At 33.4% G+C, this 18508-nt stretch overlaps 1 protein-coding gene and 1 long non-coding RNA gene across 4 annotated transcripts; both read right to left on the bottom strand.

Annotated features, from left to right (window-relative positions):
• Nucleotides 1-1459: 1459 nt before the first annotated feature.
• On the bottom strand, nt 1460-12430 carry LOC131631637 (uncharacterized). Of its 3 annotated transcripts, none has more exons than XR_009292766.1 (4): nt 9430-12430; nt 2542-3368; nt 2359-2443; nt 1460-2075 (listed from the first exon to the last, which is right to left on the bottom strand). It is a non-coding gene; the product is annotated as an uncharacterized LOC131631637 (long non-coding RNA). The 3 variants fall into 3 exon arrangements; XR_009292765.1 differs by lacking the exon at nt 1460-2075 and having other exon boundaries at nt 2089-2443; nt 2542-2628; nt 2900-3368; XR_009292764.1 differs by lacking the exon at nt 1460-2075 and having other exon boundaries at nt 2089-2443.
• A 1006-nt stretch (nt 12431-13436) lies between these two features.
• On the bottom strand, nt 13437-14614 carry LOC131631619 (uncharacterized). Its single transcript, XM_058902403.1, has 3 exons — nt 14014-14614; nt 13794-13936; nt 13437-13712 (listed from the first exon to the last, which is right to left on the bottom strand). Exons 1-3 carry the CDS (start codon nt 14612-14614, stop codon nt 13437-13439), a joined length of 1020 nt encoding a protein of 339 aa, XP_058758386.1.
• Nucleotides 14615-18508: the final 3894 nt, after the last annotated feature.

The raw sequence follows: 18508 nt of genomic DNA on the forward strand, positions 1-18508 counted from the left end.
GCATTCTTTGCAGCTTGTTGGTGCTTGAAGCGCTTTTTGAGTATTAGAGTTTAAGACATATATTGATTTGGCTTCAGAACATCTTGTTCTTGTAAACTTCCTTCGATCTTTTAGAACTTCTTGTTTTTGCATACTTTTAGATCTTCTTATTCTTGTAAACCTCTATCAACGCAACCTTCTGCTTCTGAGAAGTTATTGTCTAGAACATCTTCTTCTTATAAGTTTTTCTTAATGCAGCCTTCTGCTTATGAGAAATCACTTTTCCATTTTTCATAACTTCTGCAATTTAAATCATACGATTAGAGTGAATATTTTGTTCTTATTTAAAATTATGTGTTTGTTATCATCAAAACTCTTTCAAAGATGTAGAACCAGAATATGTTCTAACAACTTCAAGTTTGATGTTCATAAAGCTTGATTGTTTGCTTGTTGCTCAAGTCACCATGGAAATGGGTGGATAAATCTATCTTTGTGTCAACATTAGAGGTAGATAATCTTCTTCTTTGTATGTATTCATCTTAATATTTTATATGTGAAAAAGTGATGATTAATATGTGTTGAAAAACCTTGTTTTCATGTTTATTTATGATTTGGATCATTATTGAGAAATAGGTTTCAAGTTAAGACCTAGGTTTTCATCTTTCTACAAACAAGGTTTAGAGATAGCTTTGAAAGTTGATATTCACTAATATCAAGCTTTGAATGTTATCATTATGATAGTTAGGTTGAGAGATCGTCTAAGGATCAAAATGATAAAACTCACAATATGGTTTAGAGATGAAACATATTGAGAGGATATGTTATTATATTGATCATTTATGAGTTCACATGCTTTATTAAGAAAATACGTACGGAATAGACTATCGAGTCCTAATATTGACATGCTTTTACCAATCCTTTTAAAACCAAAACTTTCTTTTTAGAAATGTTAGACTTAAAACAACTATGACTATAGAACGTCGGTAATATCACACCAATCTTTGTGGAAAACGATAATTTAAAAGTACTCCAATATACTTTCAACAGTTATCATTGTCCTGCAGGCTATGAATGATTTTATGTAAAATCTACAAGAAAAATAGTATCTCAAAACTACAGAACACTAAAGCTTTGATAGGTGTTTACTATAATTTAATTTCCAAGTGCAACATACAATGATGTAGCTATCGAAAAAGAAATTGTACTTGGTAGTATTATAGACATGAAGTTGTGTATATAATGACAGTAGGATGACTTGTTGTAAAAGGCAACACGAGGCATTTAATGATGAAAGTAGTAAGTCAAAAGCCAATTTTGAAGCATTTACTTTATAGTTTTCTTTAAACAACATAAGTAATATGTGACAGAGACATTCTCAATTGAGATTCAGTGTCTCATTATGTTTATTTGTAGAAAGAAGATAGAAGGTTAGACATTGAATCTTAACAATTAATTTAATATAAACAATTAGGAGGTCCCTAGTGTTAGATTTAATATAAGTGATGGTTAGAGAGGAAAAAATTAAATATGTTGAGTTATCGTGTTTGGTAAATTGTTAAGAAAATTATCTCCAAAAATGATTGACCATCACTACTTACTCAATGTTGTTGAACTATTTGTCAATGTTGGGAGTGATTCAACATGCAAATTACATGACAATGACAATGATTGACTACTTTCTTCTTTTTTTAGTTTCTTGGCATTTTTTTAGTTTCATACCGGATGCAAGGTTTTGTGTTCATAATACAATATATGACCACTCTTTATTAATTGTTAGTATACAATATATGACCACTTAGTTTCTGTAACCAGTTTGTATCCAATATAAACATCATAATGCAAATTAATTAGATTATGGTTTATCTAATCATGTACAGTATTTGTCATTCCTAACTATATATGATCATTCAATTTTGTTACAAACTGGATGATTTGTAACTATTACTTTCAATTTTATAGGTTTCTTAAGTCACTGTCACATTGCAGTAAGTTCTACTTTGCAAGAAGTGGCTAGCTCTCAATTCTTCTTACTCACTGCATCAAACAGTTCTCTGGCTCTACATACAGTAATTGCACTACTTTGAAACCAATGTCACCTAAATCCAATTATTCCCTTTTGTATTAGAAAATCAACTATGATCATAGCAATATGTAAATAAAGATATTGTGTTCGTATCTATTACTAAGGGACTTCTATATTATTCATTTGTTTAACAATACTTTGAAATATATTTTAATAAGCAACACCTGTAAATAGGAATTAATATTGAATATTGTTACTGAGCCTTCGAAAGGATTTTTGAACTCTTTCTCTTAAAGTTACAAATTTATATTGTTATATTAAGCTGAAATCTCATGATACACGATTAGGAAGATTACCCTTAAGAGCTTGGATTGACCTTTTTGATCCTAATAATTTCAGCGCAATAGGTTGATATGGACCAAAAACTTCACCAGATGCAAGCTGACATAAGAAATTAAGTCAGTGGAGATAAGTTACATGAACTATAATGGCTCGTGCTTTACTAACACGGTCCTGATTTAAATCAAAGACACGTTCACCTTGAAAAACAGATGATTGGAAATCATTCCAACAGCACGTGATACTACAGTGTTAATTAATTTCTTCCACGGTTTTGTCTCCTCTTCCTGCAAACACATTGGTCAAATGTTTCCACAAGAGATCAACACATAAAACAAAATGAAAATTTTAACTATGAGTTGACATCAAAAATCCATCAGATTGGATGTTCAATTGAATATTAAAACAAAAAATTGGGTAGTCATTGTTACATTAATTGGTGTTTACTTAATCGTTACATTAAGAAGAACCATCAAGAAATTTGAAAAGATGCACATATTGACAAAAACCACATATACGTGGAATAAATAAAAAAAAGCAGTGAAGAATACTCATAACCTTTAAATCATAGGTAAGGAAGATGATGGATGTTGTCAGGCAGTTTGCATCTTATATAGTATCAACATATCAGACTTTTCATACTACAAAGTAAAAAAATAATAAGATAATAAATTGAAGTAGAACACACCTGGGTAAGTAATAATATGAATAATCAAGGATATATAATATGGATATCTCCATGGAAAGAAAAAAGTGTGTGTAAAGAAAAAATAGTAGATACTGCAAGCATTATAAATTTCAAGTTTTGTCAAAATAGCAAGACATATTGGAGTAATTCAGATGAAATAGCAAGACATGGGGTTTGTCTAATCTTCCCATCTTGGATTATCAATTCAAGATGTTGTTGTCCACTTTGTTCTTTTACGCTCCATAGATCAACAACACGGACATCGATCTTCTAAACTTGAAATCCATTTATATGATTTAATTTATGCCAAATTTTTGAAATCCAAATGAAACCTGAGGACTGCAAAACAAAACCAGCTAATCACAAACTTTATATGTAAACTTCCAACAGAAGCTGGGTAAAAGGAAGAATAATCGACAAGCTTTAATCTAAAAAATTTGGTGACGAAAAACAGAAAGAGAAAGAAGAGGAAGAGGAAGAACTCAGTGGAAGGGAAAGCAGAAGAGGTATGGTGGGAAGCCTTAGAGAGAAAATGAGAAAAGTAGTATGAGCAATGTTTTCTGAAAAATGAGAGGGGAAATGATTGAAATGCAGGTAATGGTATTATTGTGTAGAGGTATCATAGAACCCATTAGTTAATGCAACGTTTCAGTATGTTACATTTTTGTGAATTAGCAAGTTACTAAAAAGGGCATTTTGAAGTGTAATATTAATTATGAGGGAAAGGTATATTAGGGAGTTATTAGGCATGTCTCAATATTAGTTTGGTAGTTGACTTTTCACAATGTTGTAAATATTAAAATTTTATATGCTCTAAACATAACTTAAGCATTATAGTATAATGTACATTTTGAACTTACATATAAATAATGTATAAAAAATAAATTAGGGTGATTTAAAAATATATGAGCTCTAAATACATGAACATGCATAGCAAAAGCCTAGGAAATGTGATAAATAGAGGAAGAAACTAAAAAACATGTGAAAGATAATGGAGAAATGAAGTAGAACGGTGCTCAATATCTTTTAAAAATTATGAAATGAGATGAAGAATGAGATGACCACCGTTAACCCTTTTTTTACCATTTTTTTGGTCATAGATGTTTCATTCTATATGTTTTTGCTTTTTTGAATGTGTGAATATGAGTGGGGTTGTGTTAGAAAGATCCAAAAGTTCCATATTGATTGGAGATGGAGCATTGAAATAATTTATATATAGGGACACTCATCTCCTTACCAACCGGTTTATGATTCCGTCTACTACCAACAAGAGATTAAGGGTGATTAAGTCCTCAATTTGTCAATAGATTAAGGGTGATTAAGTCCTTTCTGAGTTTGCACCCAAACTCATTGACATTGTCATAGTTCAATAATTCACTTTGAGTCTTTACAACTCGCACACTTCCCTCTCATTGGATCTTGTCAGTGAGACACCAACATCCAAACATTTTACACAATTCGCTTCATATTCACTTAGCATATCACACTTGTTAATTACTTCCAAACTTCATAATCATTAATATACTCATACATTACTATTCATCTCGTTCCTAATCAAAATCCTCATCTTAGCAAAAGACCGCGATAACATTCATAACTCGTGGTTTTACTCTAAATCCCATGACATATTTCGCGTCCAAGTATCATTCCACTCGGAATCTCAATAAAGTCTTCCTCACATCAATAGGTGTCAAAAATCCTCTACAATTCTTCTTTTATACATGTCATTGCTTTGGCATCACAAATACGACTTCAACCGTTCTAAAGTTTATTTCACCTTTACTACTAATTCACTTCTCACTAAAACCCATCGATACTCAAATCATCTTTATGACCGAACATCTCATCAACTTATTCATCAACAACATGTTCTTCTCAACTTTGTTTCGAACAATCGAGGTAGTAACCATTCTTATTCAACAAGCTTCACGCTTCCTTAACCGAATTTGGAATATATTCTCATAAGATCATATCTACTGTATTTATAACTCTCCCATAAGGTAGAACATTATTTCACCTCTTCGTAGGCTCAAACGGCACACTAATCCGACACTCGGAACTCAAGATATGAATTTTCCAATCATTATTAAAAAATGCAACACCGACGCCATGCAGCGACACTCTAAATGATATCTCCAAAACCCATCAAATGGTACACTTAATTCCTAAAATTTCTTCTCTTCAAACCTTTTAATTATTCCTTCAATTCGTTCAACTCTGACACTAACGTCCCGTGCAGTACCAACAAACAAGTCTAGTTCTAAGAACAAGTGTAACTGTAACTTCACCTCTTTCCAACATCATCCTATCATAATTAAAAATGTTACAGCTTCTGCAACCATTTTTATAACAAAGTTCATCTAGTTAGCTTTCCGACGCTTCAAACCGAACTCAAATGGGATATGCAGAACTCCAGTTATGAATTTTTGAAGTTTCATAACAATTAAGCAATTTTCCTGCGTTTTGCTTTTGGAAATTCCGCTCCAAAACTCATCCTCTTCAAATCAATCACATTCTAAACAGCCCCTTATCATATCTCTTCGCTTCCAAACTTCTTATAACTTGAGAAACACATTCCACCGTCGAAGTTCGATTTCTGAAACATCACGACAACAATCCTCTTTGCACACTTGCAACTGAACCTCTTCCGAGAAGCAAGGCTTCTCCCCCACTCCGCTCAAACCAACTCCTGCAACAAAACAAACAAGTACCGATAGTGATTCACTCACATGTTGCATACCAAGGGATAATACGCTGACAGTATTCAACTGTCGCGCAACTCAACTGACTCGACAATTGGCCAGACAGACCGACCTGCTCTGATACCACTATTGTAACACCCTTCTAAACCCCGCAATAATTTATAAAATAATCAGAGTAAAAACATATAATCAAGGGTGCCACAATTAATTTAAACCAAACATGTGTCAATTGTCATGCCTTTTTAGAAACGATTCATTAATTAACCACATCATGTTTAACACAGCGGAAAGTATACATCACCAAATTAAAGTAATGGAATAAAACCAAAACCACCAAAACAAAGTACATAACTCAAACTCTAACTAAATTGTTCCCCAGTGTTACACTATCAAAGAATGACTGACACGACATCGAACTACTGGATGAGCTCTATAAGCTATCATCACTGATCAATAGGCCGCTACTCCTCAATATGAAAATATCAACATGTAAGGGTGAGTCTCATTCGAAATTAATAAGTATTATACATTCATCAGCGGTAAAACATCATACAATTATTATTCACCCAATTATAACATGAATTTCAGATACACAACAATTAATCAAATAATCATGCCAACTAAACACATCACAGAATATAATACGCAATTCATCCAGTCATACTATATTATTATGCACATGAATGAACTGACTCTATGCATGTGGTACCATACATGGGCTAAACCCATCCAACTGGTCTATTCATCATCAAGATACAGTCCAGCAGGCACAAATTCCACACAATGGGAATCATGTCCACCATTTGATCCACAACATCACCGGGATCCATCACCAAAATACGTATGAATGAATGCACACATATGACATACTTACAACATCACCGATCCGATGAACAACATCGTCTCACATAACTCAACATAGTTATCACCAACAAGTATGTACATGTATCATGCATCATTCAACATAAATCAATCATCATCATACGATTAAAACAATCACCACATAATCATGTTATACACACATTATCAACATTATAATCATGTTGTCACAACATCACCACTATATCAAAATGAATAATTTCAGCACCAATAACTCACCAAAAGTAACACCGAATGACATATTCGGTTTCAATACCATCCACAATTATATCACACATAATCATATCAACATGTATTCAATTCTAGCAACATCATTATTCAATTATATCACATATATTCATGTCAAAACACCACCCAATCACAATGAATTCGAAGTGGTTACATCACCATAACAACACATTGTTACATTCACACATATATGTACACAATGCTACAATCCATCAATTAAATTAAATCAATATTTAAAATAAAATAGGGCCACTGCCCATTTCACCAATTCATCATATAAAGCTTTAAATCAGCTTCGCAACGCTCAAAACGGATGTACGGTTTGAAAGTTATGACCTTCGGAAAAACTTATCAAAATTTGGATGTTGTGAGCCGACGCACAACTTCTTCAGGTCGATGCACAAAATTCCTGTCCCCCCTCGGGTTAGCTCAGGTCGACCCATGAGTCGACTCATACTATCTTTTAGGGAACCTATAGGTCGCGCATGAATTTCATAGGTCGACGCATGCTGCGTTTAAGCAGAATGTTTCTACGATTTTGACATCTTTCCTCTCCCAATTTCAGTCCAATCGCACCACAATAGTTCCCACCCCAAAATATCATCAAGTAACATAACATACTACAATTATAACACATTTTAGAGGTCATCTAACACCAAACCATTCATCAATTCATCAATTGCATCAAATCAACATAAACAACCTAATTCCCCCAAAACCTCAAAACTTAAACACGCAATCGAATCAAATAACAATCCTAATCAGTTCTACTACCCTTGATTGTATAATAATCACTAACCTTGAGAGTTCCCCCTTACCTTAGCAAAGAATCTGGACTTTTCCCCTTCTTCTCCATCAAACCCGTAAGCCCTCTTTCTTCAAATTAAGCAAGAATCTCCAATCTTCAAACTCGCTTATCTCCCTCATCAAGAACTTTCCTGACACGAATTAATATATCAAATCAAAGAAAATTTTGTGTAGAATCCGAATCTTCAAGAATTACCTGATTTGAAGCTACGAGCAGAAAGTTATGACTCATTTTGTAAGGGTTGTACCATGAATACGAAAATGGTATTGTCCATGAGTTCTTCTTCTCTCCCTCTTAGGTTTTCCTCTCTATTTCTCAATTTCCTCTTATTTCCTTGTTTTATGAAAACATAACATAATTTAGTAATCGGCTCAATAACTTAACACTCCCTCATTACTAAATACCACACTTGGCCCAAAGATCAATATTCTGTAATTTCTCCAATTAGTTCAACGAAAATACTAAATAATTCTAAATAATAATTTAATTTCCGATTAAATTAAAATTAGAAAATATGGGGTGTTACAATACTTCCTTTGACATAGTTTAATGCCTTTAGAAGATCTAGCAATCTCGAGCCCTAAAAAGAATTTTAATTTTCCCAGATCTTTGATGCGAAAGGTACGATGCAAAGCTTTCTTCAAGTCTTCAAAAACACTTAGATAAGTGCCAACTTAGATAATGTCGTCAACATACACTAGTAAAGCTGTGAAAGAAGTAGAACTGGATTTGATGAAAAGTGTGTGATCAGCAGCATCATGTTTGAATCCTTGTGCCATAAGAAATGTAGTGAGCTTCTCAAACCACTGTCTACTTGCCTGCTTTAATCCATATAGAGACTTAGTGAGTTTGCATACTTGGCTAGATTTGGGAGTTGTGACACCTTGGGGAATTCGCATATAGACTGCTTCATTTAAATCACCATGTAAGAAGGCATTATTTACATCTAATTGATGTAAATGCCAACCATGAATGACAGCCAAAGTAAGGAGAACGCGAAATGTAGTGAACCTGGAAACTAGAGAGAAGGTTTCAAGATAATCCAAACCTTTTGTTTGGTTGAAACCCTGAGCAACAATACTGGCTTTAAATCTCTCGATAGTGCCATCAGCATGTCTTTTAACCTTGTAGACCCATTTACTTCCTATGGTAGATGCATCAGGAGGAAGTTCAACAAATTCCCAGGTTTGGTTATTGTTGAGAGCCTCTATTTTAGTCTGCATTGTTTGAACCCATCCAGATTCTTTAGAGGCAGCCATGTAGTTGCTCGGTTCAGTTTCAAATGAGAGTGACATAATGTATGCTTGATGACCAGGTGAAAGCTTGGAAAAAGACATACATTTTTCAATAGGATATTGGCAAGTCACAGTATTAGAGTTACAAATGTAATTTTTCAAATGAACAGGTGTTTATGTTACTCTACTGGACTTTTTAGTTGACTCGAGAGGAGGAGGATGTGTGTCATTATTTATGGATGAAGAAGGAATGTCGGGCAAGGCATTGGGTGTGGAAACAGGATTTGGCACATATTCAACATCTGGAGATACATGATCAGAAATAGATTCATCATCTGATTCATGTAGAACTTCAGTGTTAAAATTATATGGAAGTATATGGAGAAACTCTTTTTCAGCATTATTGGCTTTAGATTGGTCTATATATTTTTGTGCGTATGTTTGTGTTAGATGGTTCAAAAAAAGGAAAGGTCATATAAAAAACTTAACATTTCTGGATACAAATATGTCATGAGTGTTAATGTCTAAGAGTATGAAACCTTTCATACCTGCCTTGTATCCCAAGAAAGCACACTTTCTAGCTCTTGAATCAAACTTGTGCCTATTATTTAGATGTGTGGAAGCATAGCTTTAACAGCCAAATACTTTCAATGAACTCAAATCAGGCATTGTGTAATACGGTGAACTGACTTTTTATTAATCGGAATGTCGCGGTAAGCAAGAGTCGCCACCGAATTTTATTTTATCCAAACAATATTCGGAAAGGCAAAAAGAAACAGAAAAAAACCTTTTAAGAAATCTAAGTTCGGGGGGTAATTTATGCAAAGGGAAGGTGTAAGGCACCCTTTGCATCCATGGTTTTCCATGGGCTCTTAATTGCTTTGCTTGCTCGTTTTCAGAAAATGTAGATGAAAGAGGAAAAAAAAGGACTTTAGCTCGTAAAATGAGCGTAGCCAGTTTTTGAAGAACTTTGAGAAAGAATATAGAAAATAGAGCATGGCAAGGCAATTAGGGGCAATTACCTTAAACTCAGATGATAGGTCTCTTTTTAGCCTTTCAGAATGAAAGGGTCAATCCTTGCCATAAGAGGGCAGGAAGCCTTTCGTTTGGAGGTAGAAGGGTCATCGAATTATCATTCGCCCAAAGACTGACCCATGCCATAAAGAGGCAGGTAGTCTAAGAGGAAGGATCAGAATAGCCTTTTTTGTAGGCAACCAGAAGATACCTCAGCCTTTTTCGTAGGCTACTTCCGAGGGTCGAGGTCATGTTAGTGTATCGAAGGCGGCATCATTTTAGGGTCTCATGACCTTTTATCGAGGCAACATGGCTGAGGTATCCTCGTATTCGAGGGACTGGCTATTCTGCACAAAATACAAGGCAATAGGCAACAGGCAACAGAGAGGGTTACCCAAAAGCGTGCGTGTGTGCACCAATCACGTGATTATATTCAATTATATTATCTTATAAATTAGCGATTCTAAATTCAATTCATGGTTGCCACTCCCTATTTTACTAACCACGCAGATAATATAAGGCAAGAACAACAATGATATGGAGAAGGGGACAATGAAACCAGCGGATCCCTTAGTAGGGTTTGACATAAGTAATAATAAAAGACATAAAATATAGAGCTAGGGTTTAGGGTTACCAATGACGTAGCCTTGGCATTCGACAAACCCTGAAAATTGGAAAAGAAAGAATAAACAAAAGGGGGTGAGTGCATTATCGGTTCAGAGGCAAACGAAATTAACCCTAAAATAAGAAGGTAAAAAGAAATTAAAATAATAAGATATATAAAGGCAAACGAAATTAACCCTAAAATAAGAAGGTAAAAAGAAATTAAAATAATAAGATATATAAACAAAGGTACTTAGCTCTGCATTTGATCTGACATGGTTGGCGGTCGGAGGAACTCTGAAGTATGCACAAGCTATGAATTCTGCGAAGCAATCCAATGCTCACCACTCACGATGGTGGTACCTCGCAAAAACAAGAAAATGGGAGGAGATACAAAAAATGATCATGAGAAAATATAAACAATTATTGATTAAAAGAAAAATCTAAAAATAGCTACGTTAATTCTAAAAAAGGAAATTAATGTTTTCTAAAAAAAAAATAATCTAATTATTAGATAGAAATATTTTCCTAATTTAATAATAACTAAAAACTAATAGGATAATAATAATAAAAAAAAGATTTGCTAAAAGTGGGGCGCTCCCCTTATTTTTCTAACATATATATTATTATTATTTTATTCTTAAATTTAAAAGCTAAGCTTAATTAATCCTAATATCTATTTAAACAATTATATTTAAACAACTAAAAGCCATATAATTAACACAGAGAAATATAGTTACAAGAAAAAATTAATAATGAACAAATCAACGTGATCTCTCACTAATTTGACATAAAGATAGGAATAAAAGTTTGACTTTTCCACCATCTATATAAGCCACTTAGATATTGACACTTGGCATATTGTAAAATAAAAATGAGAGTAAAACCATATCACACAATTATTATTACACAAGAGAGAAAATCAAAAAGAGATCTCATCATCTCTCTCGTTCACCTTCATGATACAAGCCACACAAACTAAAGTAAAATTCCTCATGAAACATCACCACTATTAAGCTTTAGAAAATCAATTTTTCGAAATAAAAATACCTCACAGGATCAAGTAAACACCAACCACAAATCATAAAAAGAATTAAATGAAAGGCAGATCGGAATATTACCGACGACGGCAGTGTTGTCTGGTTTTGGATCTGGGTTCCAGTTCGGTCCGGCTACCGGATCTTCGAGCGGCGCTGGGGTGTCGGAGGCTGCCGTTTGAATCGTGGATGCTCTGAGGTCGATGATGCTCTGTGAAATTATTCGAATGTCGCGCCAATGTGAACTTGCAAATGGATTGAATAATGGAACGTCTTCGTTGAAGGTTGCAATGCTCAGTGAGAAAAGATAGGAATGTTATGTCGCTTCGAATCGGTGCGGGTGGTTGTGTTATGCGACGTCAGATGCTGAAGTTGTTTTGTTGGATCGGAGCAGCGACGTGAAGATGCCGGCGTGTGTTGGCTTCAATGCTTCTTCCTCGTCTATTTTCCCTCTTTTTCTTTTGTTCGAACCAACTATGTACCTGTGAAAAAAGAACTAATTGAAAAGATAAGGTAAAATTTAAGAGTATGAATTGTAATTGAGATTTTGGTACGGGTTTTGTAAAGTTTGATGGTTGGTAATTAGAGTTTTTGTGACTGGCTTCATGGAAGGACTGTGTTTAAAATTGGTGGTATGGAAACAAAAGGTTGAGTCGCTGTTAGATTTTTACAGGTTATTGTTATTGTGAAAGTAATGGATAGAATTGGGATTGGTGCATGTTCTTGAAAAGTAAAAGTAAATTTTGCAGGTTTTGTGAGGTGTATGTGGAATCGGTGGGTTGTTAGCAGTATGTGACAAAGATTTGTGAAAGTTGTGGCGAATTGGAAAAATAAGGGTTCATGGTTTGTACCGAAAGAAAGTAAGGGTTATCGGTGAAAAAAAATGGACCCCTAAATGTGTACAAAATAGTCCTATTTATATTAGTGCATTAGGTTAAATTAAAAATAGAAAAAATAAATTAATATTAAGAATATTAACATAACCAAATTATTTGATTTGATTTTATCTAAAAATAGAGATAATCAAATCAAATAAGTTTTAATGTTAATTGACTTGGACCAAAAGTTAAGGAAAAACTACAATTTTTATTTTATTTTATTTTTTTAAAGATTTTTTTGTGAATGTAAAAGCATAAAAAATGGAGAAAAGTAAAAAAAAAAAATTTTTTAAAATGCTTAAATTAAATAATACGAAAATTAAAGATTAAATGATTAAAAAAACTTATTTTTTGTGATTTTAAATATGAATGAAAGTAATATTAAAATAATAGTTATAAACAAAGTAAAAAAGAAAAATGTTAGAAGCGGGATTCGATCCCGGGACCTCTCGCTCTTGTACCTTTTGCCCTTAAATTCTTACCAAATGTGTCATGTCACTTAATTGAAATAAAATGACATTCATAGTTATGTGAGGGCAAATTTTGGGGTATGACACATTGTGCCATACATGATTTCAAATGATGATTTGTTGCTTAGTAATTTTGTATGAATTCTATTCATGAGGTACACTGCATGAATCACAACATAGGACCATAAGTGTTTTGGTAAGATTGATTGGAACATGAGGGCACGACTGATATTGAGTATGAGTTGATGTCGCCTTTCAACTCTCCCATTTTGTTGAGGCGTGTACACACAACTTCTATGGTGTATAATGCCCTTTGAAGCATAAAACTGGGGCATTAGTAATTCAGTCCCATTGTCAATTCTAATGACTTTGATCTTCTTGCTGAATTGAGTTTCAACCATGTTGACAAATTCCATTATCTTTTCACCAACTTCAATTTTGGATTTTATCATCACAACCCAAACATGTCTACTATGGTCATCTAAGATAGTTAGAAAGTACTTAAAACCATGGACTGAAACTATGTTAAAAGGACCCCACATGTCAATACGTATCAAATCAAAGGGATTACATGCATTATTATTATTGATATGTTGTTAGGAATATATCTATACTTGGTGCTAATACATTGCATTCTATCATGTGATAGATGCCCTAATCTCAACTGCCAAAGAATAACATGAGTAGTTTCTTCATTCCTTTTACTTGTGAATATGCTTGAAACTAAACCTGCATTGCTAGTTCTATGAGAGGTGTCCTTCTCTAAAACCAAGTAGTACAGTCCATTCAGCTCACTAGCTGAATCAATCCTCTTCAAATTCCTCCTTGCCTGTATAATACATTTGTTAGTTTCAAAAACTAGGTTGCAATCTTGCTCTTTACATAGGTTTGAAACAGAAATCAGATTTACTTCAAACTTTGGTAGATACAAGACACCTTGAATGACAAAATCTTTGAATATTCTAACATCTCCACATATAGAGGTGGTTATAGAATTTCCATTTGGAAGATTCACTACAATGGGATCAATCTTATCATGCTTTAAGAACCAATCTAAATTATTGCATATATAGTGTGTAAGATCCATGTAACACCACTTATAACATTGAAACTAGAAATTTAAGGTTTACCTCCCTTTGCCATGTTTACTAAAGCTGAAGATGTGTTCTTCTCGAGTAACATTATTAGGTTGTTGTACTGCTCTTTTGTCAAAGTCATGTTTCCATCATCATAAGTAGATCCAGCTGCCACATTACCATTTGCTTCAACTTGATTAATGTGTGTTGAAGATCCTCGACTAAGATTAGGAGGATATCCATGCTTTTTGTAGCAATTATCTACAATGTGCCCGTTTTTACCGCAATGTGTACAAACTTTAAAGTTGCCTCTACCTCTACCATTGCCATTTCCACCATTTTCTCCTCTGCCAGGTCCACTATTTCCTTTACCCCTTCCAAATTGTTTTGTACTATCAACAACATTCACCATTTCAGTTCCATCTTCCGTGATATTACTTCCAGATAGAATAGTTCCAGCTTCACATATTTTTCTCTCATGTTGTAGCACCATAGGAAACACTTTGTTGATTTGAGGTAAAGGATCCATAAGCAGCACTTGGGAAACAACTCCGTGAAACTCTTCATTGAAGCCAATCAAAAACTGGATTATATGGTCTTCAGCTCTAAAGCTTCTACTGTTTCTCATAGCCAGAAAGTACAAATCACAGGGCATGTACAATTTGGCATTGGCCTATATTGATCAAGATCCTCCCATAAGCTTCTCAATTATGTGAAGTAATCAAAAATCTTCTTGCTTCCTTGCTTTATATTCGAGATCTCTTGATATAACTGCGCGACACGAATCTTGTCTCCTCTCATGAACTGATCCCTATGATCGTTCCGCATATCTACAACATTTTCAATGAACACCACACTTTGAGTTATGGAAGGTGTTATTGAATTAATGATGCATGTGTGAACAAGATTGTTACATCTCTACCACGCAACGTAGTTGAGATCATTGCTATCAGGCACTTCAATTGTTCCATCAACAAACTGAAATTTATTCTTCATTTCTAATGCTTTCCTCATCTTCATAGACCAAGCATGGTAGTTTTCTCCAGATAAGGCTGGCGTGACACAAACTGTTGTAGGATTTTCAGATGGATGGACATAGTATGGATCAAGCTGATCCTGCATTTGAATGTTATTATTATTTCTCCTAGCCATCGTAACAATGCAAAAATGGAAAAGAACAAGATGATGATGAATCAATGAATCTAGAAAAGAAGAATCGTATGAACGATTCACACTGATCGATACAAATCAAACGAAGAACCAAAAGACAAATCAAAGATCGAAGCTTAAGCTTCAGAATCGGTTGCAGCGGAAACATAACAAGATTAACTTGCTCTGATACAATCTAAGAAGGTATAGAACTCCATTGAAGGAGAAGAAATCGTACACAAATTGAAGGAGAAAGAGAGAAAAAAGAGTTTTGATTCATTGATTATAAAAGTTAGTTACAAGATACAAACTATATATCAACTAACTGTAACTAACAAAAAGAGAAACTATTCTAATGCATGAGAGTGCATGTTAAGATAATAAACCCTCACTAACTACATGCAACGTGAGTTTTTCTATTCATGCAACTTGAGGTCTTATACAGTTAATACGTGGTGTGAAAGTTTTTTTTTCCTGTCAAGTATAATGTTGATTTTGAATGACGTGGTATGTCACGTCAACTTCTATTTGCCAAATAGATGTAAAAACCAAATTTGTGAATGAAACACTTTATAAAGACTGTTCTTGAAAGAAAATTGTTTGATGAAATAAAATTAAACGTTGCATTATTTCGAACAACGAAAAATATATTTAACCCCTTTTGACAAAATATTTACCATGCTTAGTTTTTAAATTGTTGTCCTCTTTAAATGATTTTATAGAAAATCACTCTTAAAATGGATAATATTTATTTGTAACTGTTTAAACTTTTTTACCTCAATGAAGCGTTGTAAATCTTTAAAAAAATATTATTTGTTTAATTATATGTAAATATCAACCGCGTTTTAAAAAAAATTATAGGGTGTGTTTGTTTCAAGGTTATAAAATTTATTCCTTAAATTGGTATTCCAGGATTATTATTTCTTAGAATGTTATTCTAACATATGTGTTTGTTAAGAATTTAATTCCCCAGGAATAATTATATAATTTGTTTAATTTAAAATTATAAAAAATAAAAAATAATAGTAAAGTCAAATGTGATTGATAGTGGAAAGTTAGAGTTTGTTGAACTTATTTTCACGAGAATGTTATATTCCCACCTTTTAAGTCTTGATATAAGAATAGAAAAATCATGTGAAAATAAGAATACTAGAAATAAAAAGTGCATTGGAATAATTTTTTAAAACATGTATCAAACATTGGAATTTTGAATTCGCATAGTCATATTCTCAAAAATAATATTTGTAATAACCTTGAAACAAATACACCCATATTTCCAAAATTTTCGAAAGCACTATTATTTAAAGAACTTTTATTTAAAATCACTTTTAAATGAACAATGTTAAAACCTTAATTTGACGTAGTGTTATTTGAAGCAATGACAATAGTGCATGTTTGTTCTTCAAGACTAAGGGTGTGTTTGTTTGAAGGATTAAAATTATAATCTTTGGAATATTATTCTTGGGAATATTATTACTGAAAATTTTATTCCCATTTATGTGTTTGGTGACTAATATAATTTCCTGAGAATATTTATGAAATATATTTAATTTAATTTTTAAAATAAAAAATAAATTAATTAAAATACCTGTAAATGAGAAGTTATGGGTGGTTACTTTTTATTTCCACCGGAATGTAAGATTCCCACCTTATAACATGGAAATAGAAATGAACAACATTATGTGGAAAATAAGTTCCCGGAAATAAAAAGTTTCTAGACATAATTTATCAAAACTTAAAACAAACATAGGAATTGAGAATATTCCAACCTATATTTTTGAGAATAAGTTTGCAATCCATGAACCAAACACCCCCTAATAAATTAAAATATCACTTTGAAAATTAACTTGCATCATCTTCAAATTTAGATTAACAAGCAACTGAGAATAAATAATTCTCTTATATCAATCGTGATCCTAAAAATAAACAAGGGTCATTGTTCTTAAACTAACAAAGCTTCAACAACGATTAAAAGAAATAGAAGTTCAACAAAGATGGCTTACAATTTTTTTCCATAACTAGTTACTTATCTTCCTGGATAGAGAGTTGTTGAATATTTATAAATTTTGATCCTATAACTTTCCAAACTTGTATATCCTTTTGTAATTTTGATTTTTAAATGCACTATTTCTACAACAATTTCTATTTAATAATTCATCACAATTTTTTTTATTGGAATTTATTTTGAAAATTTCTTTACCCACCCCTCCCTATGAGGTCACTCCCAGCGAAATTCCAAAATTACCCCTGCTTCGGAGATGCATCTCCGAAGTTATTTTTTTTTAAAGATTTTTCATACATTTCGGAGATGCATTTCCAAAAACACCAAATAAGTGGTGTTTTCGGAGATGCATTTCCGAATTCAGAAAAAATTCAAAAATCGTGAATATTTCGGAAGTTCATTTCCGAAAACATTTCTCCATATACAATTTTCCCTCCTTCACTATTTCATCATTTTTTCTCCAAAACTTCTCCTAACCCTCTCCAAAACTCAATCAATCTCCATCCATTTTTCGTCTAAAAATCAAGTTTCAAACCGTTGATCACGTTAAAGGGAGCATAGAAAGCTACAATTTGAGGTAAACATCTCTCATTTCATCCCTATTTCACTACATTGATTCAACACATTTATGCTGAAAGCTGCGATGGTTCGGAAGTTCATTTCCGAAATATATTACCTAACAAATTTCGGAAATGAACTTCCGAAATATGCCCTGGCAGTTAAAAAAAACAGTTTTGGCCAATTTTTCTAATTTTTGGATATGTTAGATATGGTGCATCCGGACAACATTGTGCAAGACAATGACGCAGTAGTTCCGGAAGTTGTCAACGTTAATAACGATCCAGTTATCGACGTTACACCTCTGATCAATGCGGTTGATGTTCGACAATAATTTACAAATGATCGGAGCTTCGGTAGTCGCGAGCATTTGATTGATTGGGTTCGGAACGAAGCTAGTAAACTTGGATTTGGAATTGTTATTTTAAGGTCCGACAATGGAAATAGTAGGCGGAAAGCTTTCGTTGTTTTGAATTGTGAACGTAGTGGGAGTTATGCACAATCAAACCGGGTGCTAAAACACGAAGACACGGGATCGAGAAAGTGCGGGTGTCCGTTTAAGTTGCGCGCGACTTGGAGGGTTGATGATTTGTGGCGTTTAACCGTAATTTGTGGAATTCATAATCATGCCTTGGATGCCAAGTTACGCGGACATCCAATGGCGTGTCGTTTGTCCCGCAAAGAGAAGAATGTGATTTCGGATTTAACGATAGTCAAAGTGGCGCCTCGCAACATACTTGCCGATTTGAAGCGTAAAAAACCGGATAACGTTTCAAATATCAAGCAAGTTTACAATGAACGACACAATCTCAAAGTTTTAAAAATGGGCCCTCGGTCGGA

This window comes from Vicia villosa, unplaced genomic scaffold (assembly GCF_029867415.1).
Source record: "Vicia villosa cultivar HV-30 ecotype Madison, WI unplaced genomic scaffold, Vvil1.0 ctg.000852F_1_1, whole genome shotgun sequence".
Classification (NCBI taxonomy): domain Eukaryota; kingdom Viridiplantae; phylum Streptophyta; class Magnoliopsida; order Fabales; family Fabaceae; genus Vicia; species Vicia villosa.

Excerpts from the sequence above, each read along its gene's own strand:
- LOC131631619 (XM_058902403.1), bottom strand. The coding sequence starts at position 14,614 with ATGCCCTGTGATTTGTACTTTCTGGCTATGAGAAACAGTAGAAGCTTT. Across the intron at positions 13,937-14,013 it reads AGTAAACATGGCAAAGGGAG|ATTGGTTCTTAAAGCATGAT; the intron begins GTAAACCTTAAA and ends GCAATAATTTAG. Across the intron at positions 13,713-13,793 it reads TGTATCTACCAAAGTTTGAA|GCAAGGAGGAATTTGAAGAG; the intron begins GTAAATCTGATT and ends TGTATTATACAG.